Source organism: Anser anser, assembly GCF_964211835.1.
Source record: "Anser anser genome assembly, chromosome: 2".
In the NCBI taxonomy this organism is placed as follows: Eukaryota; Metazoa; Chordata; class Aves; order Anseriformes; family Anatidae; genus Anser; species Anser anser.
In genome coordinates this window covers 131,075,770-131,103,732 of record NC_139721.1, presented here as the reverse complement: position 1 = coordinate 131,103,732, position 27,963 = coordinate 131,075,770, and the positions used below count along the sequence as shown (strand labels likewise).

Genomic DNA, 27,963 nt, shown 5'->3' with positions numbered 1-27,963 from the left:
CATGTAATGCTGCGCAAGGTGGTTTGGTGGTATGACTGACAAAATAATTTCAAAATTTTGAACTGCTTGTATAGAAGCAAAATACAAAAGAGTACGCTATCCCCAAGGGAAATGTAGAAACTACCTGTTGCTTCTCAGGTTAAAAGTTCTCCCTTAAAAGATTAACATCAGCTGTTTGAGTACAATTATTACATACACATGAACATTTTCCTCTCCAGTTTGCAACTTGGAGGGCAACATTTTTCGTGATACACTTAGACCAGGATTCTGATTCAGAGGAGTCACAAGAGAGCTTTTGAAGCAAGAAAATTTATTTAAGGAGGTTCCTTACAATAAATTTTTCCTGGCGACCAGATCTGGGACATGGGATGCACACAGGTTTGCATCCCATGCAACTGCAGGGCTGCAGTAAGAGAACATACTGTTCTGGTACACTTGGCTAACCATCTTAGCAAGATGGTTGCAGTCCCTAAAAAGGTTTACCTCAGTTGTTTGAGTACAATTTTTACATATACATGAATATTTTCCTCTCCAATTTCCAACTTGGAATGCAGCATTTTTCATCATACTCTTAGATCAGGATTCTGATTCTAACAATGGTTCCTAATGCAAATTTCCAGAGAAGAGAGAAGCAAACCAGTCCTGTCTGCTTTGAATGAGACAGAGATAAAAAATTTAAATGAAGGAAATAAACCTGTAGGAATGTTTTCAAATAATTGTCATTGTCCAAAAGCTTTAAATTGGTTGAATCCTTGAAAGTTAATTAATGTAAACTCAGGTTGCATCTCTTAATTTGAAGTAGTAGGATAGACTTGCATCATTGCAGAGCCTCAGTCACAGTTTAAATTGGCACTGCCTCTAACTTCACAAGAATGAAAGAGGGAAAAGCATATCTTTCTACCTTGTTTCTGGTTTATGTCAATGAATGTCACTGAAAGGAATTTTTCCTTTTGGCTGTTACTCCTGGATGGCACAATGCCAGCACAAGGCAAAAGCCTTGGAAATAGTTTTGTATGCCTTTGGGTGTGGGTGAGTTATGCTAACACAATCTATATGCAGGGCAGCTGTAGGTAGATGTGTCCCTGCTGTGTTCACAGTAGGAAGTCAGAAGAGAGCTTTTGTAGCAAGAAAATTTATTTTAGGAGGTTCCTTAAAATTAATTTTTCCTTTTTCTCTTTCAAATAATCAAATCTTTCTTGGCTGCAAGACGTTCGCAGATATACAGAACAAACATCCCCCTCAAATCCAGCCAGCTACAGATCAGTTCTATCGGTCTCTAAAAGAGTTTTCAGAAAACTTGACAGACCTAGGAATAAAAGGGATTTTGTATTAACGAGAACATTACCTCTAGCTTTACTTGGTTATTTTTTTGTTGCTTGTTGAAAGCAGTAATGTCTTTTTTTTTAAGGCTAACTTCAATAGCACCTTCTGCATATGCTTCTCTCTGTGGGTAACGCAGGGTTTGGGAAGACACTAGTCATAATGTTTTGAATCCTCTACTCCAGTTAAAGTAAAATATGCATTGGGACAGGGGCTTTCACAGTCCAGTCCTACTGAGGACTGAGGACAGTAACTCCCCCAGTAGCTCTAATTTGATGTGTTCCATTGCAAAGTATACAACAGCTATAACTATTGAGAATGCATGTAGATGTACCTTAACCTCAGCAGATTCCAGTATTGTAGCAAAAGAGGTGGGGTAGTTCCTGGTTCTTCCTGCACCAAAATACAGGGTTGTTAGTACACTTTAGTCCATACGCCTATCTTGTTCTTTAAGAATATCTGCATCCCTGGTCATTTTTCCTTCATGCAAAAGTTCCCTTGCCACTAACAAAAACAGCCCTGAAGTCAAAGAGGTGCAAAGCCATCGCTTACGCTCTTCCTGTAAATTTCCACTTCAGCTCCTCTTCTTCCTTGCCTGTTTTCTTCTTCATCAGTGAAGAATATGCTCTCTAAAGATGAAATTTGCCTAGATGATCTGAAGCCGATATGACAATTTAGTTCCATATTTGTGCCATTTGATGAAAGAATTATATCTTGTCCTTCTGGAAACTGTGTAGAAAAAGGGCAAATCCTATCACCATCTTCAAGTTCAAGCTCTGGAAGTTCAACCTGAACTTTCTGAAGAGTTTACTTTAAAAGAATTTATCTTCCTACCCACCTGTACAAACCAGTGTCTCAGCGTCCTTCTGTGCAAGGAAGACGATATAGTGGGTACACACCCCATGTAACCCTGTGGTCCCAGTATTGTTATGAAAATGAGTAGAGGAAAGCCAAATAGAGCAGTTGCAGGAAATTTCTTTTGTTATTCAAGTATGCCTAAATTTAAAAAAAAAAAAAAAAAAAAAAAGAAAGGAAAAAAAAAGTGAGAGTTTTTTTTTCAGGGGAAGATTTTGAAAGATTGTGAAACTATCCATTTATGGTGCCTGAATTTTCCTTTAAAGAGGCCCCTGTATTGATCTGTGTACTCTGTAAAGTTGAAGATTCCTGTGGTGCTACGTGCAAAGGAGATTCTCATTTTGTGGATGTCTGTGTGGACAGAATGCAGAAAACAAAGCTGTGGTGATTTATTAAATGTTTTCTGGGTAAGTAAGTCTCTCTACCCTCCCTTTCTCTCCTTCCTCCGGCCAGGCAAAGGTCAGGAGAGAAACGGGAATGATGTGGAAGGAGGAACTGTGGCAGTAGTGTCTGGATCTCCAAACAAATGCAAAGACCCCAAGGTTTTCTTCAAAAGCCCAAAACAAAGGCAAAATCTCTTCAGATATGTTCCCTCAGCACCTTCCACACAAAGGCAGTGAAGGGGAGTGTTGTTCAGTCATGGTTTGCCAGGCAGGAAGGGCACTCAGTGGGCAAGAAATTTATTTGTTTCCAAGTGGAAATCTACTGATACCAAAAGCACCATTTTGCTATGGAGACACAGAGGCCATGTCCCTCCCACACACAGTTTACCCAGATACTTGTTCATATGCTTACATGCTTACCTCTGTCCTGAAATATTACTGAAAGAAGATGAAAAAGGAAAGGCAGCAAAACAAGCCCCAGCTCAGCAAAGCACTGAGGGTTTAACATTCAGATGATCAGGCCTCCAGTTAAAATCGGTGAGATGAACAGCATTCTGCAAGGCACATCCAAAAGATTTTAGTGAAAACTTTTATTTTAAATCAATAAAGCATACAATCCTTGGTATAAAACCAAGCAGCAGACAGTGACCTTAATTTTGAGGTATGAGAAATAATAAATAAATAAATAAATAAATAAAAGCTGTAGGTAATCTTCAATTTTGCCTTGTGGCAATTCACCAGGGAGCACAGCACGTTGTTTTCCCACACTAGCAAGCAGTCCCTAGCACATGTCTGGCACTGGAAGGACACAAAGTACTGTGGAGAGGAAGTAAGCTGTGCTGAGGTGGCAAGCTTTCAATGATGGTCACTTTCCATTCAGCCCCTTCAGTGAATGCAGGGAGCCTACATTATTACATTCTCAGTTTGATAGGATATTTGACATCATCCCTGCTTTATTGATATGCTGCATGTACCCCCACACTTAGTTCTCCTTGGCTGTCAGTTTGAAGAAAAGTGGAAAGCTCATCAATGGTCCAAAAAGGTTTTTTTGGGGCCATTATTATTTACATTGGACTGTCCACTCCAGGGGTTATTTTGGAATGTGCTTGCATTGGCGTTTAAGATTTTTCAGAAGAGAAAAAGTTTATATTTACATACAAAATATTTTTTTTTAGAAGAAAGGTCAGAACCATTTGTTTTGTTCGTTTAACCAAGATGCACTTCATTTTTATATGTTCAGTTCTTCATATTTTTGTTTAAGACTTCAGCCTAAAACATATGGTATGGGCCACTGAGATATTTTATTTTTATTTTTCCTCTTTGTCCTCTCTCCCTCACTTCCCCCCCCCCAAAAAAAAAAATATGAGGGCATATTGTCTTGAGGAATGACATCTCAAGGAAATGACAGAATAATATAATATAGCCCCAGATACCCACAGTTGTTTTAGAACAGAAGACTTTGGAAAACAGTGAAAGCAAGGACCAAACTAGTTTTTCTCAGGAAAAATACATTATTTTAAATACCATACAAATATTTGTAACATCTGAAATTCTAATGTAATTTGCCCTGAGGTCTTATACGTCCCACTTCTTCACCAGGAAGGGACCTGTTTAACCCATGGACAGGAGTGGTGATTATAGCTCTCTTGGTAAGTAGTAAGGGAGTCAGTGGGCTGCGATTTGATCAACTTCTGGTCTTCTTTAGGAACTATAAATAAATGAAAACATCTTAGCCATTGTACAGTTTTTATTCCCTATGAAACAATTCTATACATGAATAATATTCACTTGCCAATGGAAACAAAATTTTAAGTCTAATATTCATGAGTTAATATCTATCTATTATAATAGAAGCACAAATATAGATTTCCAGCAATCAAAATGACGCAAATAGTCCTAAGACTCATTGCTAAGTAATTACAGAAAACTTATTTATTAAATAACATCTCTACTTGAAACTAAAGGTTTCAAAATCATGCTCAAGAGACTAAAACTTAGAAAATGTGCAAGTTAAAACCACTATATTGCAGCTTCTCTCACCATTTCTGGCAGTGCACAGGAATGAAATCCCAAACAAATAAAAAGTAACACAATATCTCTGCTATGCACTTTGCAGCTCAAGTGCAAGAGGCATACAATGCTCATGTTTACTGTACATCCACAGTATGAGGGGTATTTCTCACTTCAGCATTTTCTGGAGAAGACATAGCTAGGTGAAATATACTAAAGCCCTGAAAAGCTCTGAGTGAGGTCGTTCTCACCTATACTATGAGTAAATGAAAAAAAAAAAAAAGAGAGAAAAAAATGTGGGAAGGGAGTAAAAAGGAGACTGAAATGTCCTTTCTTTCTGCATCTGCCTCCACTTGCAGACAGAAAATGGCTTGGCCAGACAGAGGGTCAGGGTCAGTCTATGCTTTTATTTTGACACAAAACACCATGGTCCATTTAAACTTAGGGGAAGGACATTGCCTTCAAATGGATTTTTAGCACAGACCACAGAGAGGCTATTCTGTAGTTTAAATTAACAAGGACGTGCCTTCTAAATTTTGCTCTGAACGGGATCTGGTTTTGGTGGGGAAAAGAGGTTTGTTGCTCCCTCAACATTACTTATAAAACATTAAAATAAACAATAAAGCTTTGTCTGAAGAGAGAGCTTTGACAGCCAGTACGCAGGACTCCGATATATGCACAATCCATTCAAACTGAACAGCCGTTGTATTCCGAGAAACCATGGCAGACTAGTGGATGAAATCCTTATTTGCACAATTATGCACTTATTGGAGTGGCCTTTCCCATAGTCCTTTCACAGGGGGTTTAACTCCATGCCAGTCGTGTTTACTCCTGTCTTCTATCCCGATGTGAACATTTTTCACCCTTTGAGTAACAAGGGATCTTGTGTGTGAAAATGTTATCTCATTATACCTTACAAAGAAAGGGTCTCTAATTCAGAAAGATTACATTGTCATTAATTGCTCTAATCGTAGTCTCTGTGTGTATGCTCACTCCAAGGAATGCTCTCACAATTTTATCTGTCATAGTTTTTCTTTGTTCAAGTTACCAAAAAACTCCTTAGGAAAACATTTACAGTATAAAAACTGTAGCTTTATAAAAATTTCTGTAAAAACCCTAGCCCTTTTTATACAAGAGAGACAATTCAGATGATCAGGAATAAGTCTTACGAGACCTCTGTCTCTGTCTTTGGCTTTGAATACCCAAATCTCTGACAATTGGTGAGATACATCAGGCTTTAAAAAGCTGGAAAGCAGAATCAGACCTTCTGAGTACAACATGGACTCGATATTGAACCAAGGATATCTCAGTATTCTCCTAGAAAAGAAAGAAGTGTAAAATTTCTGGTTTGTGTGCTTACAAGGAGGCTGAACAATGTGGAGACTCCCTTGAAGTTTGTTTCCAGATTTCATGACTCACTAATGGTGACTTTTTCATTTTGTTTTCCAAACTATCTCATTGTTTACTTCCAAAATTTCCATTGACTTCAGAGGAAGTCGGATGGCGCCAGCGAGGTTCTTATAGTTTAAGAAAGCCATCCAAATTTGTCACTAGCTTGAAGAATTTGGTTTGAGAAGTCCTTTTATATGTGGGTTAATTACTGTGGTAATGAATACAGCCACTTTTATGTACCAAGATATTTTAGCTTCTCTTCATATTGTAATTATATGTATTATCTTACATCATTAATTAAGTTCAAATGCTCTCTTCTTAACCCTGTCATTAATAAGCTGTAAAAAATAATAATAATAAAAAAAATGTCCAGATTGAAACTAAAGAAAAAAATCCACTGTAAAGACCACTTGTAAGAGCATGATCTGTTTTTTTTTACTGCTGGCTCTCAGATACTGCCTCAGGGACTTCATTTGGGTGGTCAAGTAATTCTGCCTGATGAGTAATAAACAAATAATTCTACACCCAATTCTGTTTTATTCCCACTGAGTAGTAGTTCCTTATGCAAGTAGTTCCACTTCAGAGTTTAGGCATGCAGTTAATCCTAGCTATTTATATGGCTAGATACCACTCCCTGAAACAAAGGATACAGTAACAGGCCATGTGTAAAAAAGTAGAAAATTGTCCAATAAAATGTAAAAAATCCCATGCAGAAAAGATAGACGTTCTATTCATGACTCAGACACCAAAGTAATTAAAATTTTGGTTAAAAATAAAACTTCTCAACATAATATCTTAATGCTTTTTTCTTCCCAGATTTGAAGGGCATTCAAAAAACTCACATACCTATTTTTTTAGTAACAAGTATTTTTTTTTAATAGGTGGATTATCACTTCTGCCTTGATCTCTTTTACACAGTCATGTGTTAATGTTAACAAGAGCTTTTTTGATGTCAAGAAAAATGCACTGAATGTTAAGTGTTGCTTTATATTATCTTTGGCAGTAGATACTTAGTAATATTAACCAGCTCTGCTTTATTTTTTTCTGGCAAAAAATCACTTATCAAAAACCAGTCGTTTTACATTTGCTACTAGTGCCAACCATAGGAACCATAGGATACACAGAGCTTTGGGACACAGTGGTGTTGCTGGAACTAAGTATCTCAAAGACCTTTCCGTTTTTGCAACCTCAACAAAAAAATAAAAGATGTTTTTTTTTAATATGTTTTTTCTATTTTTTTTTTTTTAATTTTTAGTTACAGTGCCTTCTGGCCACTCACTCCAAAACACTTCAGTGGAAAATCTAGAAAGAATTCCTTTATTAGTGGTTTAACTGAAAACAGAGTTTGGCAGCTAATCTTCTAAACATCTAAACATGAGCAACTACCCTACTCCTCCTCTGGAGGAAAACATATGCTGCTCTCCAGAGAGCAAAACTCAGAATGTGAAGTATATACGTGTACATTTTGATATATACATTCTCTGGCAAGGGGTTTTTAGAAAATACAGCTCTAGCTCAAGTTCAATAAAAATCTGAACAGTTTAGTCCAGGAGATTTATCTGCTAGTTTTTAGAGAACAGATTTTGACCCCTTTATGGAAGTTAATACATCACAATTAGCAATGAGGTTAGGTCAGCATCAGCCAAAGATGGAGCAGAGGCCTCAGGGCCAAAAATGTCACAGGAAACACACTGCTTCTTCCCTTGAAAGCTGGCTAGATTATAACTGCAGGCAGAAAACATGGTCAGCTTGATTTTACAATATTTAAGAATCTTAAAAATTGGTATATTTGAAGATTATTTGCAAATATTGACCCATATCATAGGACATGTTCTTGTACATGGATATACACCAGTATATATTGATACACAGCAAAGTCTCAAAGAGTCCTGCTGCAAATTTCCTTTTATTGAGCTTTTCAACAGTGTCTTTCAAACAGTCTGTTAATCTCTGAGTTCACAAGTGATGTAAGGAATTTGGGTTCAGGCACCTGCCTATCTTGTTGAACTTCCGTAGCTACAATGTTCTCTGTCTACTCTCAAGCACCTTAAAAACTTAATCTGGAAAAGCTCACACAGCTGTGGCTGGCACTGCTTTGGCTCTGCATTGTGAGACTGAGTGCTACCACCTTGTCATGGTTGCTTTTAATCTATTGCTCCTCTTCATCTAAACATCTGATATTTGAGTCTTGAGGTATCTTTTTTCATTGCAATCAATACTGTGAGCCATAGTGGGCATGCTAATTGACAAATAAAAATAAAAATAAAAAATCCCCAAATAAATCTCTAGGACTGTGAGCAAGTATGATTTAAAAGAAGAATATAGCTGTATAAAAGGAAGGGAAGTATATGTTATTGTGCCTTAAGACAAATTTCAACAGAAATGAATTTCTTATTACTACTTGATGTTCCAAGGCAGCAGAAACTTTGAAAAATATATTATCTATATTCTTAATAACTCATAACTATAATAATGCAAATATTAAGAATGAAAATTTAATGTCAAACAGGATAAGGATACTTCTCAGGAAGTATATGCATTTAAGGACTACTGTAGGAACTGGCACCTCTGCATTAGTTCTAGACATGTTATACTTGGCCACATTAAAGAGATAATGATGATCCTGTTTAATATTGCAATAATAAAGGAAGGGAAAATAAACCGATGGTTCTCCACTTCTGGCTGTGCACTGTCTTTCCATAGCACTGTTCTCTAGAAAGGTCCCTCTTTGTCATCCGACAAATTGTCTATATAGAATGGGGATGTTGACAGCTACAAACCCCTGATACATGCAAGATACATTTCTAGGTTTTAGATCTACCCAACTGCCTGCTAAGATATTGTTCTGAAGCTTTGGTAGTTTAGCTAATTTAGTGTGAGTTCTATCCAACATTTAAAAAGATTAAAGCACATACTGTGAGTTCATCTATGGGGATTTTTATGCTCCCAAGTATGAACTGCTGTGGGGTACAGGAAAAATCTTTCTGTGCTCTATTTTCTTGCTGCATTCACTGGGAACAGCAGAAGTTCAGAATCTCTGAAAACAATCCTCTGTTATTTAAGTCACTTAAGCTGTTGCAACTCTGAATCTTGTTGTCAAAGTTCATTAATTCAAATTAGTGTAATAAATTGTGCATTTTGGGGTTGGCCCAAGGGAGTCTTTAAAGTCGTTTTTGCCTATGGATTCCTCAGATGCTAATCATTACAGTTTGTTTTCCTGTAAAGTAGTCTATGAATTGTACAGAAATGAGGAGGATTTGACAAGAAACAGAACTATGTAACACAAAACACCAAAATACTCGCATTCTCCCTCACCTCCACTAAGGGTTTCTTTTTTCTGTTTTTCCCAACCCAAGAAAGTAGAACTGTTGAGACAGCACCCGCAGTCCTTTAAGAGCTTGTCTATAAGGGTAGCTGTTGCTTCATTTAGGACAGAGAACAGAAAGACTTCTTTTTTCCCAGATATAGTCATAAATCTCAGTAGAAGGCATCAACTACAACTTAATGTGCCACAAGGCTGACTTTTGCATTTTCTTGGTTTCTTTGAAGTCATCTGAGCAGATCTGGGACATAGCTGTGCCCTGTGATGAAACCCATTTTTTCAGAGCTCTGAAAGTATCCTCACAGAGTGTGCAAACCAGTCACATCACTCTTCTGTTCACTTTAGCACTCATTCCTTTGAAGATGTTACTAATGTCTTGAGTGATATATTCTGAGTATCTTGCTTTTTTTTTTTCCTAAAGAAAAAGGTGCAAGGCATGAAACAATTTCATGTCCACACCTATAAAGCACTGCTGTCAACTCCATTGGAAGTAGAGTATTTATGATGATACTGTCCCATGAAAGAAAGGCAAATCTTCTGTAAAGTCTCCATACAGGAACACAAAGGCGTTGTTGTACTAAAGAAATAATGACATGCAAACCAACCAAAAATGCATAGCTAAAGGTCAGGGACTGTAGTAGTTTTATGCTCTGGAGATTCTCTGGAGTGTTATGGAAATTAAACCCGAATCATGTGGTGTGGGTACTCATGGAGCAGAACAACTGAGACTAGGAGAGATGTACAGATCCTGAACAACTAGGAGTTTAGTCCATAAAGAAGCACCCAGAAAGCTGGTTGCTGTCTCCTAACATCCTTCTTTGATGAGCAGCAAGAGGACAAGATGCAGCACATGACCCTACTACATTCCCTGTCCTGGCAAGTAGTTAAATCCATTTAACTACTGACACAGCTTTTTAATGCATAATGCTCATACAGACATGTTTAGATAGAAAGATGAAGGAAACATTTATTCAGCTACTCAAATTATCTGTATGCTTAATGAGGAAGAAAGCTCTGCCTTCCTTCACACGAATAAATATACACCATGTGCCTGAATCCTGTCAAAATTATAAATATTTTATATAAAAATGTTTCAAGGCAGGTGATGCTTCATCTAAAAATAAAAATAAATGCTATTTCACTTCAATGAGAAACAAAAACATAACTGAAGGCATTCAAATGAAAAAGAAAATTATATGGGGAAGCTGCTTCAATTAGAATGACATCAAAGAGCTCATTACTGTATCTCTAGTTAAGTAAGCATGTTGTCAGTCTAGCAGACTGGTTTTAATTTGTTCAAACCACCCTGTTGTGATTATTTATACCCCAATATTTCTGGCAAACATACTTAAGAGAGTTAAATATCTTTCCTGAAGGACACAGCAGCTTGCATTGACTGACTTGAGATGCAGAATATCTACATTTATGTTCAATATAATAAAATGAGCTATTTAAATAGGTTATTCTAATTAAGTACCTCCAACCCAAATCAGAATCTAGCACTTTCAGTAAAAAATAAATAAATAAATAAAAATAACTTTATTTTTTTCCTGATTTTGCATGTGCTCTTCACTGTTTGGTTCTGGAGAAAATTTATGGGATGGACTAAGAGCCCTGGTGACCACACAGCAACTATGCTGCAGTTTGCTGTCCCCTCAGACATACCAATGCAACTCTTTATGAGAAAGGCATTTTTGCCTTATTTTTTTTTTTCAAATAGATCATTTCAGTAATTCAGCTTACTGAGCAGCCCCACATGCTGTTGTTTTTGTGCAATGAGGATGAGGTTTCTCAACAGATTAAACCAATCTATACTGGCTTTACCACAATCCTCCCTCCCTTTCTCTCACATTCTCCACTCCTCTTACACTGGCACTGATGGCTCCCAGTGACTCGGATCTGGTTCAAAGCGCTTAGCAGAAACCCATTAGGGTTTTCTGTAGAGTTTCAGAGTTAGTACAAGAGAGGCAGTGGGGGAGCCAGAGAGAAGTATTAAGATGAGACCATGGCTGTGCTGACACAGATTGGCTTAATTTGCCACAGAAGTGCAACCTGAGGGTATGGCAAACACTAGCATGGGGGATGTAAGCCACCAGGGCAGAGGAGGAGACTGGAAACTTCTGAAGCCAGCTTTTCCAGCAATGCCAACAACTTGAGTAATTTCAGCCACAGGGCTAAGATCGGCATAGGTGGAGCCTGGAGCCGCTCACGGTATGTCCTGTCACAGCTGGGCCCCCTGCATGTCCCCACGCCGCTTACTGCAGAAGGCAGGGAGTGGTGGGGTGCAGAAGACCAGCAGATTTGCCACAGCTAGAAGTCTGTCCTCTGGAGGAAATCTCTATGGGTCATGTTCAGACAGTTTTTAGATTCTTTCCCTCTCTTAAGTAACACAGTTATTAAAGACACTGCCTGTTATATCACTTCACTAGCTGAGTCACTGGCTTTCTACTCTTCCACCCATTGCATCTGCAGTGTATTAACAAGTATTAACTGCTAGTCCCATTAGTTGGATTCTTTCTTCGGGTGATTTCTCCCTGGGATCATTTTTGTGCCTTGCAAGCAGAGCTGCAGATCAGAGTGAACATTCTGGACATACATTGACCCAGTGAAGGCTGTTCATGCTCACACAAAGAAAATACAGTCAAGCCTGCAAGGATAATGTCATGTCTCATCAATGCAGGAGGACTGTGAAGTCCCTTTGCAGACATAGCAGTGCTAGAACTAATTCACAATGAGCATTTTAAACCCTCTTTTAAGCAGTAAATTTAAAAAACAAGGATTGCCCCTTTCTCAGAATTTATGTCTTCAGGGGTTGGTAATTTCAGAACCATTTCAGGGTTGGAAGAGATTCTTAGAAAATTCCTAGACAACTCATCAGGGACAAAATCAACAGTATCATAGAGGAATTAAATTATGTTCCATTCAAATTAATCTAAAAAGCTAGGGAAGAAAAAAGAATCAAAACAATAGTACTTAAATAAGTTGCTTGTTTTGGCAAGCATCCTCCTCTATGTGATTCCATAGGAGCTGCCAGAAAGTTTATGGAAGGTTTAATATTTTTATTTCAATGCTTTTGGCCCAATTCAGAGGACAACGACCTGTGGGAAGCATTATGCATGCTTACTCAGAAAAATGTCTGAAATACCACTGTTCACTCTGGCTGTTCAAATGAGAATGAAGAATGATTTAACTGCTGGTCGTGACCAAACATGGATGACAATAGTTAACGTGGGATTCCCATCTTGGTAGAAATTTACTTCAGCATCTGCGACATTCAACAATAGAAGGAAATAGTGGAAACCAATAGCAGGATTTCCTTTGACAATTCACTTTTATTCTTTCTTCCCTTAAATCCCTTTATTCTTGCCTAGTAAAAATTGTATACATCAGTAGCAGCTGGAGGGAATGCAACTTCAGACTGAAAACACTTCAATCCATCAGCAGAGAGGTGTGGCAGCTGGTCACTCTGCTGTCACACAGGAAGGAAGCTGTAGCCTTCACTCTGAGTCACGAGAGATGGGCCAAGGAGGGAAACATCCATGCTTAGACAGTGGGTAGAGTGGGGTCAAGATCTGGAGGAAAGTTGGGGCTAAAAGATATCATCCTGCAAAGCTGCTTAGTCACTGGTTTCCAGCAGACACCAATGTATATCTGTGTTCACAATAAGAAACTGAAATACTGACTGTATTTGCATTATTAAGCAGTGGTTCTATGATTCAATGATTAAATAAGAGCATCTCTTCAGAGAGAAAAACTTGATCCTGGAGATCCAGCTTCTCTATTGTATTTTCACATCTGTGTGAGCACATTACGAGCCTGGCTAGATCTCATCTTCTGGTTTGAAAGCTAGCCAGTTTGGTCAACATAGTGGTGTGCTCTTGGAGTGAACAAGCTGCAAAAAGTGGGGATAACAGGGGATTCATTTCAGAAGTGAATTCCTGATATAATTTAAAATGATAAAGCACATGCTCCTGTGGCAGTGGATTTTCTCCTGATTCACTAGTGAATGAGTAGTGAGATCAGAGTCCTGATAACTAACAGAAAAGAGGTATGCTGACCTTGGAAAGGAATTACCAGCAATGGTCCTTGGAAGGATTGATCCTATCACTCACCCTGGGGTCACATCAGAGGGGTGCCTTCTGATCAGGAGGTGTGAGATCACAGATAAGATACTGCTGAGAATACCCGAGCAGCTACGGCATGACACAAGCTCTCCACTATGACCAAAACCACCTGTGCAAGAGGGTATATAGCTTAAGCACATAATTCATCTCCAATGAAAGCCTCTCCTATCCATCAGCTTTACAAGCTTTTTGAAGTTACTTATGAACAAAGGATTAAAAAAAAATCAGCAGAGAGGAATATCATGTTCAGAGCTGGTGAAAACTAATACTTGCTTTCTGTTCCATTTGTTGTTGAGAGCTTATCGTATTGCATCGTAGTAGTACAAGTGCAACCAAGAACACTTGGTTGCACAAGGCAGCTGAAAGACACTGAATCAACTCTTAGTCAGCTGCCTGGCTTCCCCTGAATTAGCAGCAGGCTCCAAAGAAAACACTTCGAAGGGTTCAGAAAGACTACTGTGAATAAAAATATCATATGTGATACTGTTTTCTGTCCACTGCCAAACAGTACTAAACCCAAACCTTTGGAAATGCAAGTCATTTTTCTTCAGAAAACTGCAGGAAAAGCTGTGCTTTTTGGAGGAAATGTGGAAAAAAAAAAAAAAGGCAAAACTGGTACTATGTCCCATCCTGTCAACACATCATATAAGAAATAGAAAGAGAGACTGATCTTCTTACACTCTGACCTGGTTATATTTGATTATATGTTGTACAAAACGTAGTTAAACACCCTATTAACAAAATATAGTTAAACAGGAATGTTATGAAAACAAGGTTAGTGTTCTGGCTTGTATACAGACAGGGAAAAGAAATCTAGAATTATGGCTGAAACTCCAGTCTCCAACCATACAGTGATATTCAATGACTTCTTTTACAACACTTGGGATGTTTGTGTACTTAAGAATATGTGGGCCTAGTTTATTATAAGAAATCCATCCACTACTGTAATTCCTGATTTAGCAAGCTCCTTAAGGCTTGGTTTGTTTGTTTGTTTTCGTTTCATTTGTATGTGTTTTTTTTTTTTTCATGCAGAAAATAAGCTAACATAAACCTCAGGGATTAGCTACTGCCATTGTTTCTTCAATGAATGTATGTAAAGTTGTAGATTTAAGTTCTTTATGCATCTTACTGGGGTGTGGGGAGCATCAGGATCAAGTGAATCCAGTATAAAAATACAAAAATACATTGATTTTACTGGAACTGAGATTTTCTTGTGGTCCATTAACAGAACAGAACAGGGACTAAGAGCAGGTCTTTCTTTTATTCTTTTCTTTTTATCTTCCTGTGCCAATATCTTGATATTTGACTTGCCTGGTAGTTTAATACGTTCCAACTAGCATGAATTTCACTGTAGTAAAAAGCTTTATTTTAAGATGAATTATTTATTATTTTTGCTACTATTATTTCAGTAAAAACACATTTTGCAAAGTCTATGAAATTATGTAATCAATCCCTGCCTCTCCACAGCTGCATGTTCCTAAAGCAATCCTCACATGACCATTCTCATTGATGTTAAACAAGAAAACTTTCTCTGTAATGCTGCAGCTCTTTCTTTTGACCATTTCCACAACCAATGACTTCTGAAAATTTTCAAAGTCAGATTAAGTAACAAAAACTGTGATTCTGTGGGTTTTATGTCTATTGAAAGAGACTTTATGCCTTATCAGCTTCAATCTTTCCATCAGAAATTAGTGTTTGGGGGGGGGGACAAAGGGAAAATTTGCACACTGGGACGGAAGCGTGTGTACAAACATAAGCACACACTTAGCCGTTAAGTCATCCTCTGTGTTCTGAATGTGATTAATGAAAGCCGTTTTCTTCCATCAATGATCAAAGCTTCCATTAAAACTAAATGGCTTATGTAAAACTGAACAAAATCGCAATCCAAATCCTCAAAGAAAACTTCCAAAGCATGAGCACACGCGCAGGCTCCCACACACCACCACTGTTAAAATGTTTCTCACTGACTATCTCAGAGAAGATCTGTGGATATATTAAATCTGATATGACCATGCTGCAATTGGACTCTTCATAAAGGGTCTTAGAAGGAGCAAATGGACACATGTGGCTGAACTCTCCTCTCATGCTCATATCAGTTCAAATTAAGACTAATATTGAATTAATTTTTTTGACAAATGACAGAATTTGTTTCAAAGAATCCAGTTTCTAGGAAACCAAAAGCTTTTGGAAGATTGTGTTTTATATGACAAAACATTTCAAACAAGAAAGCATTTTTTGGTACTTTGCTCGGAAAGCATTTACAGTTTGAAACATTTTTTTTTTAATATAAAGAAAGTATAAATAAATCAAAAGTATGCCCAAACTTTATGGACTATTCCTTTTTCATTTTTGCAAACGGGAAAATCTTACTTAAAGTTGTCAATTCCATTTTTATGGTGAAAAAAAATATGACAAACATAATTAAATATAATGCCCAAGTCAGTTCAGCATCAACCTATTTGTACTAAAGTAGTAGCATGTTCTCGTTCCATGGGTCCATTTTGCTCAACGCCTAAAATCAATATTTTCAGATTGTTTAATCTTACAGATTAAAAATGGCATCAAGCAAATTTGATAAATTCCTTAAAGATTTCTTTCATTTAAACAAAGGAAATTACAAGGAACTTTACAGAAAATTCAGGCACCCATGAGCCCCAATCAAAGACAACAGATTCCCACTTACATTGAGTACATTTTTTCTTGCTTGAACAGCACAAAGTAGGTATACTCAGTTCATTCCTATTTATCTACACTTTAATTATCCATCTCTGTCATAGGAAGGTGCATCAAGTGAAGTGAAGTGAATCAAAACCTAAATTGCCATTTTTGCTTGCAATAACTTTTCAATAATATGATAGTGAATAATATGACAATGAAATATAGCTCAGTGCTCTCGGTTTATTTCATTTGAGATGACAACTTTCAGAGTTTTCAATCTAAATCTAGTTTGATTGGTAACAAAAAAAAAAAAAAAGTGAATCATTGGATATGCGATTCTTTTGCCACTAAGCTTTTAAAAATCTTTGTAAGACTAGAATTATTTCTGAATTCCAGCCTTATGTTTTTTCCTCTGTAACTCAAACCCCATTTCTGCTAAAATAAAATTTGTATATGATGACAGTTTGTTTAGAGACTCAGTATAAGGGCCTGGCCCTCTTAAAAAATTTAAATAAAATAAACTAAAATAAAATAATTAAGAAAAAATAAAGTGTGTACACCCAGCAGTTTACCAAGAAATGTTACAACATTCTTAATTACCGAGGACTTGTTAACATATGAGATTGCTGCTCCATGCACACTTACACACCCACTTCACCTGGTTCACTTGAGAAATCTTCAGCCCCATTATAACTATTTACTAGTATCACTGACAGCCAAGGCTACATGATGCAGCAAGAGAGCTGATCTAGTGTCCTCTAATGGCAACATTAATCTTCCCATGCTTTAAAGGGTTGCTCCATAATTTCCTTTATAAATTAAAGAAGACTTTATCTTCTATGCTTAGACTTCCCCAACTAACAGGTTTTTTGGGGTTAAATAGCCCCACAAACTGTAGCATGAACTGATATATAATGTTTCAAGAGCTGGTAAAATAGATGCTCTTGTGATTTTATTCTCTTAGTTATTTATCAGTCTATCTAGGTTAGGCGGATAGATAGCTATCCAGATTAGACAAGTAGATATCCAGCAGGAAGGAAGGGAGAGAAAAAAAGGGAGAGAAAAAAAAAAAAAAGATAAAGAGAGACTGATTTCATTATGAGGACAAGAAGCACCAATTTCAAATGTCGGAAAATTTAACCTCTGTAACAATATTATAGTCTTAGACAGACTGGATGGATTAAGGGCATTATTATTGGTTAAGCAGTTTAGAGAAGATTTTCGGTCACAAGAAAATCTTTTAGAAATCTCTTTCTTTGATAGGAAGGTTGAAGAATGACCATGGTTTCAAGATCCTTGATAGCTTTTACCAGACTAAGAGTCTATTGAATATTGTCATCGCATACATAAAATTACTGAGAAAAAGCATGAGTGAAGTCATAAGAATGAGTTCTGCACTGCCAGCTTTCATAAGGAAAAAAAGGATATTGCCAGTCCATCGCCATTAACAAGTTCTCAGAGCTTTCATGCACACTGTGAAGGACTAGGTCATTGTGTTGAAGCTGCAATGCATTTCCTTCCCAAACCTGAGACAGGAAACAGAAGCACAAGGGAACAAAAGAAGCAGCAGAAGTCCAGAGATAGTTCCATTATAACCACATGTGACACTGCAAAGTATTTCCCTTCTCTTCCTCCATAAAAATATCTACATTAAATTGAGCTATGAACCTGGACAAGAAAGAGGACTTCACTCCTCCTTAAAGTTGCCCTCTTTTACTCTGTGTTCAAACTTTTGACACATGATTGGTATTACCCAATCTTTCCTCTCTTGCCCAGCAAAAACCCTGAAGTGCCTGACTAACCAGCCAGTAAAGACTGGTAAATTTGAGAAAGCCCTCTGGATTAACTTTCTCTGATTTTAAAGGGAATTTAACAAATTTATTGCTTAAAAATATAATGTTTAAAAATTGCTTTTCTTTTCCTCCTGTTCCCTGAGGAAAAAAAAAAAAATCCTCATTTTTTCCTGGAAAGATATCCAGCCTAGGCTAGTGACTGAATCAAGATTAATAAGTCAGTGTTATTGCTAAACCAAAGGCACTAAAAGAATATTTGCACTCCAGGCTTCCATTAGGCTTTGTCCTGGGATCTCTAGGGGAAACATAATATGAGACTAAACAGGTTTTCCAGTAATCATATTTATTCATGCTAGTGCAGTAAGACACACTGATGATCACTCATTATTAACCAAGAATATTTTTATATTTCTAAATATATTTTCCCCAATTAAATGCATAATAAAACAGCTTGAGTATATAGTTTAATAGTTCCCCTCAGTATTAATCATTGAAACGTACACAAAAAACTAATTCACACTTCCACTGAAATGGTTAAATGCCAAAATTTAAAAAGGACCTTTCCATAACAGAATCAACAGTATTACCTCTAGGCTAATGCATACAGTAAAGGAAATTAAAAGAGGCTGCAAAGCAAAAGTAAAAGTAGAGCTGGCTCTTACTGAGTCAATGGCAAAATTCTTTTACACTGCAGTAAAACAAAACCAAGACCCAACAGCCTGGATTCACTACAAAGCCAAAAGATATTTTAAAACATAAGTAATAAAAATAAGGAACAGAAAAACAACTATTAATACTAAAAGGTTAGAAATCACATTTATTAATATTTACATTAATTCTCCAAATGCACATTTTAATTTGGTTTTAGGGTTAGTATGCATGTTATTACTACAAAGAAGGATCTATCCTTTAGTCTATTTGTTTTTTTCTTCACAGTATACATGCAGCATAAATGCATTCATATTTGTATATATCTGTACCATGTGTGTCTTTAGAGAGGGAAGGACCATAGTTACATGGGCAGGAAATAGAAAATGTTCCATTTTCCAAACTTATCCTTGCCTCCAAATCATTACAATGCCAGATTTTATCAGGAACGCTTCTTTAAAAAAATTAAAGAGAATTTCAGTTCCAGATGGAGTCTACAGTGATGTTACAAAGATAATATAAGGAAGAGAAAGTGGAAACAGATGTGTCATTTTTGCAGAGATGGATTACATTAGCGTAAAACTCTCCAAATGTTATGTGAGTTGTGACATCTGCAGCAATATGTTCAGACCTGGGCAGATCTCTTCCCCTCCCCCTGTGGATTTCCTGGGTTGGATGGCCACTTCTATCTTTACAGCTTCATAGATTGTAAGGGACCATGTAGCCTGACCACCTCACAGACTGCACGACTTCCTAGAATTAGTTCCCAAAACATGCTTGCCTTGAATTGCACCAGTAGACAACCCATAGCTGTACTTGCTATCTGTACTGTTGATCTTTCTGTTGCTAGACCGGAAAACCATTTCTTCTAAAACTTCTTTTCCCCACATATGTGTTTGCTGGGTGCAACCAAGTTCCCATTTATTCTTGTCTGCAATAACTTAAATAGCTTCTGCCATAAATTCCACTTTTCCATCATTTTCATGGTGCTGAGCAGCAGTAGCAGACATGACAGAGGAACCAGGAGAGCAGCAGCCCTCCCACCCAGGTGCATGGTATCATGCACTCTGCTACTTGGGACCACTCACTAGGGGATCTGTTGGTCCTTCAACCCTTTCAGGCACAAAGTCCTCAGACCTGACCACCTGACCTCCTCTTCTTCCAGATGGGCCCTGTGCATTTGGAAAGAAGAGCCATCTTCTGAGACTAGTTGAAGGATTAACACTGATTTTTCACAGCCATTAGTTCCTGTGTTGTATTGCTGTTATTTTTTATTCTTAGGTAAATGACCTTCCATTTAGACACATGAAAATAGATTATCCTCTCTCTTTGCATCAGTACTCTGAGATTATTTGTTTATTTATTTAGCATACTTTTCTCCCTATCCAGTCTCAGCACCCTCTTGAAAACCTCATCAATTTTCTTTTTTTATAACAGTGATGAAGATGTATAGGTCAAGAGCAGCCCTTCCACTGGAAGTATGTTCTCCCATTGCCAGTTCCCTGAGACATTTACAATTTGAGACCTCTTACTGAGGTTTTAAACTATACCATACTAGTGCTCTGGTGCCACTGTCCTTAGGAACAAATTGATCTCAATTTTTAAAAAATAAGATATCAAAAGCTGTTTTGTTGGTGTTTTGTTTTGTTTTGTTGTTTTTTTTGTTGTTGTTTGGTTGGTTTTTGTTTTTTGTTTTTTTTTTTGGAAACCTATGTAGACTGATGCTGAAAATCAGACCCTTCTATTTTTCACGTATAAATTGTTCAGCACCCTACCACAATTCCTCCAGCCACTGGGATCACCTTCTTACTCTTAAAATATTGGTGTTGGATTAATTTATTCCCAGCTCTAGATGACAACAATATTTAGATTGAGGTTTATCAAGCTAGCCAATTTAAAATTAAGTAGTTTGAATAACAGGTGCTAAATGTCCTTCTTAAATACTGTATGACTGGTGTAACTATATTTCCTCTCTTTTTCTCTGTACTCAGGACATGACTATTTACTGAGTAGTATTACCCCTTTTTATCATTATAAACAATTCTACCAGTTTCTGTTAGCAATAGACCAATATAATCCTTAGATAACTTCTCAATATATTTCAAAACTTCCTTCTGACAGTCTAGAAGTTACCCAGAGTTCTCTGTGTGTTGTTTTTTTTCCTCTTTCTTAACAAGTGCTGAACAAGTCCTGCCTTCTAACTTGTACTACTATCAAATTTCCCTTTCTTCCATTCTTATATAAATTCATTTTTTTTTTATTCTGTTTCCATTTTTCCTTTGAGTCAGGGTTTTATTTTGTTTGTTTGGGTATTTTTGTTTTTGTTTTTAAACCAGTGTGGCCTTGGCTCTCAATTGTGGCTTTTGGGGCATTTGGTAAAATATTCCTAAGCAGCTCCCAATTATCGTTCACATTTTTCTGTTCAAAAGTTTTCTCCCAAAAGATTTAGCTCTTAATTGTTTTCAGCTTTATGAAATTGCTCTTTCAAAGCACAAAGGAGGGGGGAGGAGGTGTTGAATATATATATATTTTTTACAGTTTTTTCTAGTCTGAACACCTTCTACCTTCACAATGTTGAAAATAGCCATTTAAGTCATTTAAAGAGCCAGTCATCATGTTCAGTCCTATGACTTGGTGGTGCAATATTCTTACCATAAGACCAAAATTAAAAGCACGGTTTGATTTGTAACTTGTTACCAGATAAATAGATAGATCTTCTTACTGCAAGACTGGACAGATGTTTTCAAGAGACACACTCACCACTGCACTTCAGATATCCTTTTTCTCCGAAATGTTCCTGAGGTATCTTGACTTTTGCTGAATGCTTGGTGAAAAGTCAGCCAGGCTTTATAATGGAACAACCAATCTCTTTTGAGAGCTGGGGAGAATGGGGCTTGAGAGGGCAGCAGTAAATCATTTTACATATCCAAAACCAATAAAGTGTATATATTGAAAAGCAAAACACAATAAAAATTTGATTTTCATATACACTACATACTGGACTACATCTGATCAGCAGGTCAACAGTCAGGCTGTGTCACCAGGATGAGTTGTCTGATGTTTCACTTTGTTCAAAAGAATTACAACGGGGCAACAACTTTGTTTATTTTAGAAACAATCCAGTCCCAAATTTCTAAATCAATTCATTGGTAACATGGTGAAGAATAAGGAACATAAACAAAGAAAAACATTCTTCTTTGTGTTCATGGTCAGAGTTAAATACATTAGAAACTGATATCCATTGCTGACCCTCTGGAGCAAGCACAGAAATTTCTCCCAAGTGTTACATAATTCAATTATGGGCTTTGTTTAATGATTCAGAGCACACTTTAGATCATTTTTCCAATGAGCTCCTTAACTAAATAATCACTATTCTCTTCTTAACAGGATTAAAAGATATGCAGTAACTCACATGAATTACAAGAGAATTAGTTGAAGTAATCACTTGAAGAGATCCAGTGTGGAATAGGCAGAAGTAATTTGGGTGCCAAGATGGATTTCCTCATTATTATAAGGAAGGAGGTGCTTCTGAAACTAATGACACTGAGTTGAAATACAGTCAAGATTATCCTGCCAAACTGTTACTAAATTAGTTTGAGAGGGTGCAGGATGGTCACTTATGGGAGACATGCCAAAGCAAGTAAACTTCAGGTTTACTGACATATCAAAGAATGGTTGCAGACAACATTTAGGTGTGTGATATGGATTCCTCTTTTGGTATAATCAATGACTTGTCTCAACACTGATGTGTTTTGTCAACACCTGGTCAGCAATAACATTCATTAGGGGACCTGAGCAGCTGGGGGAGGGAGAGCATCTCTTTGAAGCATAGGCATGGAGATATTTATTCTTCAGTGGCAAACACTTTGATACAGCAACAACTCTTTGCTGAATGTTCCTAGTCCAGGGCTATTTCAACAGTTAGAGCAGACATTCTGGTAAATTACTTCCATTTTGTGTGCCAGAAGAAAGGCATAAAATTTTTCAAAGTAATTAGTCCTCAGTTTACTTGCTATAATAAGAGGTGAATGACTTTAGTAGGTAAGCAGAAATGTTAAAATATTTTTTTTTACTCAGTTTGGTGTCTGACAAGGAGAACAAAACAGTGTAGAATGGTCAGAAATAAAAATGTTTTTCTTGCTGATAGGAGGAAAAAAAAAACAGTTTTATAAAGAGGGCATCACAGACTGAAAGTTATATCTTGTTTAGAGAGAGAATTTCCTTCCAAGTATTTGTAGTAAGAGCCAAAGAAAGAAAATCTAGATTTAAGAAGAATTAAAATTTCCTCTAATAGCTTAACAAGCAAAATTATCCCTACACCTATCCCTATTCCTATAAGGAATTTGGTCCCATTTATTAAAGAGTTTTAAATCTACATCACCTAGTCCCTTAATAAATGTCTGAATAACCAAGCTACAGACTCTGGTATTAAAGAGCATTCGCTCAATCTCTCATCACTTTTCTTCACTTCATATTAAAACTTGAAGTAATAATTGGAAATAATCACAGATTGGAAATCTGTTTTCCTATGTATGCTGATAAGTCATTTTTCTGTGATTCAATAAATATTTAGATGACTTGCACAAAGCAAAACACCTCCTATAGAAGAGCACAGCCTGTATCAGGATACTTTAGAGAAGATCACTAGAGCATTCTTCTGAGTGTAGATTGTCCATTTTGCATGTGCAATGTTAAAATATTTTTGAGTTGAAAACTGTTTAGGATCTAAATCACCCATTTTCTGTTCTCTGACTTTTGGCTGTTATTCAAAAGACTGCTTAAACTCCATAAGAATACAAAATGAACCTCAACCAAACTGAAAATAGAAGAAAGATTTGGAGAAATATCAGTGGGGAAAAAAATACAGTAAGACGTTTGAAACCATTTAATCAATGACTCTTTAAACAGTCAGACTAAAATCAGAAATAAAAATTAAAAAGTTCTACTTAGAAAATGCTTTTCTGGGGTGGGGGAGAAGTAACATTACAAAACTATTTACTTTTACTTTTTATTTTCTTTAGAAGACATGGGGTTTTTTCCTTTTTTTTTTTTTGTAAATAAAAAGCACTATCAAAAGGTATTAAAGTTTTCCTGTTCATGCAGAAAAAAAGAATTCTTAACTCTACTGAAGTGAATGGCAAAACCGTTTGTAATCATTGTAGTACAGGAATGTCATCCGTGCTTTTCAGAAGGAACATTTCCACCCTGATCAGGCCATTAAACACTATAAGTAGTTATAGCAAAAGAGGGAAAAATAATACAGACTAAAAAATAGAACAGATTGAAAGAAGTTTAATGAGGAGATCCTGATAGATTGTGCCAGTCTTACTTCTAATTCAAAATTGTCTCTAGTGTAAATCTGAAGCTGACATGTATGGAGTAATAATGATTAGGAGAAAATAAAGAGCAAATGCCCTACTAATTTCGTTCTCATTTTGTATTGTTACGAGTCAGCTGGCTCTCAAAGAAATTAGGCAGTGGGAGAGATTTAAGAGAAGTTATCTGAATGACAGCAGTTTCCCAGATTAAAGAGGAAAATCCATTTTGTTTACAAAAGCTCAGCTGTTTCAAAGTGGCAGAATGTATCTGCAAGAAGAAGCACCTATGGTGAATATAGTTAGGAGACAGAAGCTCTGCAACTGAAAAAGCCTCCCCTCTAAACGGATAAGGCATACAGGGCATCTCTTTTCCTCTGGTGGTAATGGGCACAGACAGCACTGCAGAGCAGAGCTGCCCCCTCATCATGCTATTGACAGCAGTGATGCTGCTGCTAAAGATGAGATTTCTTTGGATGTACCCAGTATCCAAAAAGCAAATAGGAAGGGACAGCATCAATGAGTTTTTTTAAGAACACAGCAACACTGAAGAGGCTGTCAAGGAAGATAGAAAGCAGGGGTAGGGGGGGGTACAGGCTGCACTGAAGACTAAAGTTGATGTCTTGAATTCCTGCAGTCAGGGAAAAAACTTATCCTGGCACCTTTGGGGCAGGATCTTACCCTCAATGTGCAAAACAAAAGGGAGCGAACTCACATTGTGCTGACTGCAGAGCCCAGCCAAGCTGCTCACAACAGCTGCTCATAACAAAAACTGCTCTCCTAAGATATTTTCATTTCTGAGAGGCATAGCACGTTTGCGCCGGTTCTATTTCTTAAAAAAGAATGAATTCAACTTACTACAGGAAGCAAACCATTTCCACATCAGAAAGAATTTCATCAAGAAATCACTATCCTCAGTAAACCTTATATAATGGTTTAAAAGCAGATCTTCTTATTGCCTGCTGATAACGATGTAAATGAAACTTAGGAACCATGAAAAGGAAGTGTCTTAAATTATAGGGAGCTTGATAATGACAGCATGTTAACTTGTGACAGAAGTTACTTCTCCCTAAGCTGAGAGATTTAAAATAAATTTCAGAGCACAGCACCAGTATGTCAGTCCTGGTATATCAAGGAAGTTACTGTGGAAAACCTCCCTACACACCCAGGGGCCAGTATGGGCGAGGGTCTTCCTATGATCTGGTACAATTAAATAACGTATCTGTAGCCAGCCTTTGTCAGAATGCACATATCAATCATCCAATTTTATTGAGTAACTGGAGTAACTTTATCACTGAAATAAAACTTGTGAGACGGTGTTTAGGAACACCAGCAACTCAGAAAAGAATTAGCTTGGATGAAAATCTTACATCCTAGTTTCCAAAAGCTAAAATCCACCCCAGCTTCTCCCATCGCTGCTCGTTTTCCTCTGCTGAAAAGTGACAGTGATTGATGTCTTCTCCCACCCAAAGTATGCTGCGGTTATTGCTCCTTATGGTTAGAATTAAGCTAACAGCCCAGCTCAAACACTCACCCATTTAGATGAAGTATTTATTAGCCACGAATCCCTCTGTTCTTACACCACCTCAAAGTTTTCGTGTACGTCACTGAGAAAAACAAAGGGAAGGACTCTGGCGTTCAGTCGGAGAACTCCAGCACCAAACCCTCTAATAAGGCAAGCAGGCATGGAACGACTCAGAAGGCCCAGATGTTTAAACCATATAAAGCTGAAAAAGAAAATAAAGAGCAGCTGAATTACAAAGGAGGGAAGGATACAATGTTTGTCTATGGTTAAACTACTGTAAACTTTGAAATCTGTATTATGGAATCCATTATAAAACCCATAATTCTGATTTAAAAGTAATAGTCATAAGATTCTTATTTTGCCATTATTTATGGAATAATAAGAAGGTATGTTACTAGAATCCCACAAAGTAAATTGATGGATATCATTAAAATTGTCCTGATAAAGAGTCAAATCGAAAGAAAAAGGAAGTAATTATTTTTATTTGATGCCAATTTATTTTCATGGAGCACTTTGTGCCATAGAAACCTAGGAAGATGAAAAGAGAGGGAAAACTTTTCCTCCATAGCCTAAGTGGCGATTTTTAATGGCATTTGAGGGGCGGAAGTGACCTACTTCCAGTTGCTTCTATATTAAGAATTCGGCTACATATTCAATACTTGCCTGAAGAATCAAAGCAGCATACAAATTCGGATCAGGATTGATATGTCAACACTTTGGCTAAATAGAAAATTTGCTGCAAAGAATGCGCTGGAAAAATGAGTACTTGAAACTCTGCCCCGGTAGGGTCCTTCAGGGACATACCTCAGATGTTTGCCTTGCCTCCCACCCTGCTCCCCCCTGCTCGCACTTCCTCTCTCCTCTCTGATGCCTGTCCCAGAGAAGCAAAAATCACAGGAGAATTATGTGCTTGTGTTCCTCTTTTGGGTCGTCCCTTCACTCCAATGGCCCATAAACCAGGTCTGCCCAAAGTGAAAACAGGACTGCTGTGGGCACTGTGCTTCTCACAGGGATCCCACTCCCCACTGGACTACAGGAGCCCCCGAGGCTCCAGAACTGCTCCTCCTAGAGTGGTTTCTCACATGACAGAGCTCTTCTATGAAGGCTACCATGACCAGATCAAAGAGGCTATCCTGTATTATGGATTCCATTAAAAAAAAAAAAAAAAAAAAAAAAAAAAAAGGAAAGAGAATTTGGTTTGGGTTGGAAGGAACCATAAAGTTGGAACTGCCTGGTTCCAACCCCCCTGTCATGCACAGGGACACCTTTACACCAGATCTGGTTGCCCAAAGCCCCATCCAACCTGGCCTTGAACACTTCCAGGGAGGAGGCAGCCACAGTTTCCTTGGGCATCACCAGCTGAAGGAGTCCTGAGGCCTGGGGGGACTTTTTCCTCACTGGGAAACCAGCACTGCACCAGTGCAGTGCTTGCAGTGGTAAGGCTGCTCTCCTCTCCCTGTTCCCCAAGAACATTAAGTGGTTTATCCTCCTGGTATCATGAGACAGAGGATATGTCATGTAGCATCACTTCTGGGACTGTGCCCATCCCATGCAGAGTGCAGATGAGGAATAAATGAATCATCCAGCATTTATATATGATTATCTCATTGCATAGAAACACAGGTAGGACACAGGCCCTCCTGAACTGTTAACTCTAGTCTTGTGTTATAATTAAGGGCATTAACCATGTTATAGTCTGTGTTTATGGTACAAAGAGGGGGTTCTGCCCCCAAACTCCATCTCTCTAATTTCCATCTCAATGACCACTTCCCCCCTACTGGTTCTGTGCTGTCACTTATCTGCATCTTAAGTAATGTTTCTTCTGTGCTTCAGTTGGCTTCCCCAAGCATGCCAGTGTTTTTCCACTTCCAGCCTACGCTCACCACCTCTGAAGTTGAACAACCAGAGCTGGGTGCAGCCTTCCAGGTGCGTGCTCAGACAGCCTCAGGTCAGAGGTGCTAAAGCTCTTCTGGCTTCACAAGAAACACCTCTCCTGTTTTATTCTAGGCCATACTTACATTTTACAATGACAGCATAACTGGATTCCATTAGTCTACTTTCATATCTTGAGCTTCCTTCCATTCACTTGTTGCCTACTAATGCACTTCTGGCTTATTGTTCCTATATTCAAGCCTTAGCATTTCATTTTAGTATCCACATCTCTTTCAGAGAGCTGGAGACCTCACACATATCCACCTTTGTGGCACTGCTTTCCAATCTTTACCCATATAAGCAATATTTTCCAAATCTGACACCCATTCATTTCATAATAGCTAATGTATTGTGTTGAGACCCACAGCCCAATGGAAGCTGAAGCCTGCAAACAAACAAAACTCACTGAATACCTGAAAAAATAAATGTTTTTATTTGCAGCTTTTCTTTATGAAGTTGCATCTAGTGGTGTGCACGTGCTTCTCAGATGTGTGCCTGTGTGACCCGAATATTAGCATTAAAAGTGTGGGCTTTAAAACTGCTTGGTCATTCTGATGATTTCACACTCACAACTATTAAGCTAGTGGTCTAAGAAGCTGAATTTACTTTGGGATGAAATGTTCTCAGACAGGCTGTAAATTCAAATTACGGAGAAACTTTGATGCTCCCATTTCTTGTTACCATTC

General features: G+C 37.6%; 1 protein-coding gene across 1 annotated transcript; it reads right to left on the bottom strand.

Annotated features, from left to right (window-relative positions):
* LOC310895704 (uncharacterized protein) lies at positions 1-26,396 on the bottom strand. Its single transcript, XM_083827313.1, has 7 exons — positions 25,355-26,396; positions 4,083-4,266; positions 2,979-3,112; positions 2,159-2,316; positions 1,873-2,049; positions 1,655-1,713; positions 1-646 (listed from the first exon to the last, which is right to left on the bottom strand). The coding sequence occupies exons 4-7, from the start codon at positions 2,222-2,224 to the stop codon at positions 604-606; spliced, it is 345 nt and encodes a 114-aa protein (XP_083683439.1). The 5' UTR covers positions 2,225-2,316; positions 2,979-3,112; positions 4,083-4,266; positions 25,355-26,396; the 3' UTR covers positions 1-603.
* Between the last annotated feature and the right edge of the window lie 1,567 nt (positions 26,397-27,963).

Bases quoted from the DNA above. Each gene is read 5' to 3' on its own strand.
- LOC310895704 (XM_083827313.1), bottom strand. From the start codon at position 2,224: ATGGGGTGTGTACCCACTATATCGTCTTCCTTGCACAGAAGGACGCTG. The intron at 1,714-1,872 runs GTAAGCGATGGC...ATTTTGGTGCAG, and splicing joins TGGAAATTTACAGGAAGAGC to GAAGAACCAGGAACTACCCC. The intron at 647-1,654 runs GTACATCTACAT...CATTCAAAGCAG, and splicing joins TGGAATCTGCTGAGGTTAAG to ACAGGACTGGTTTGCTTCTC.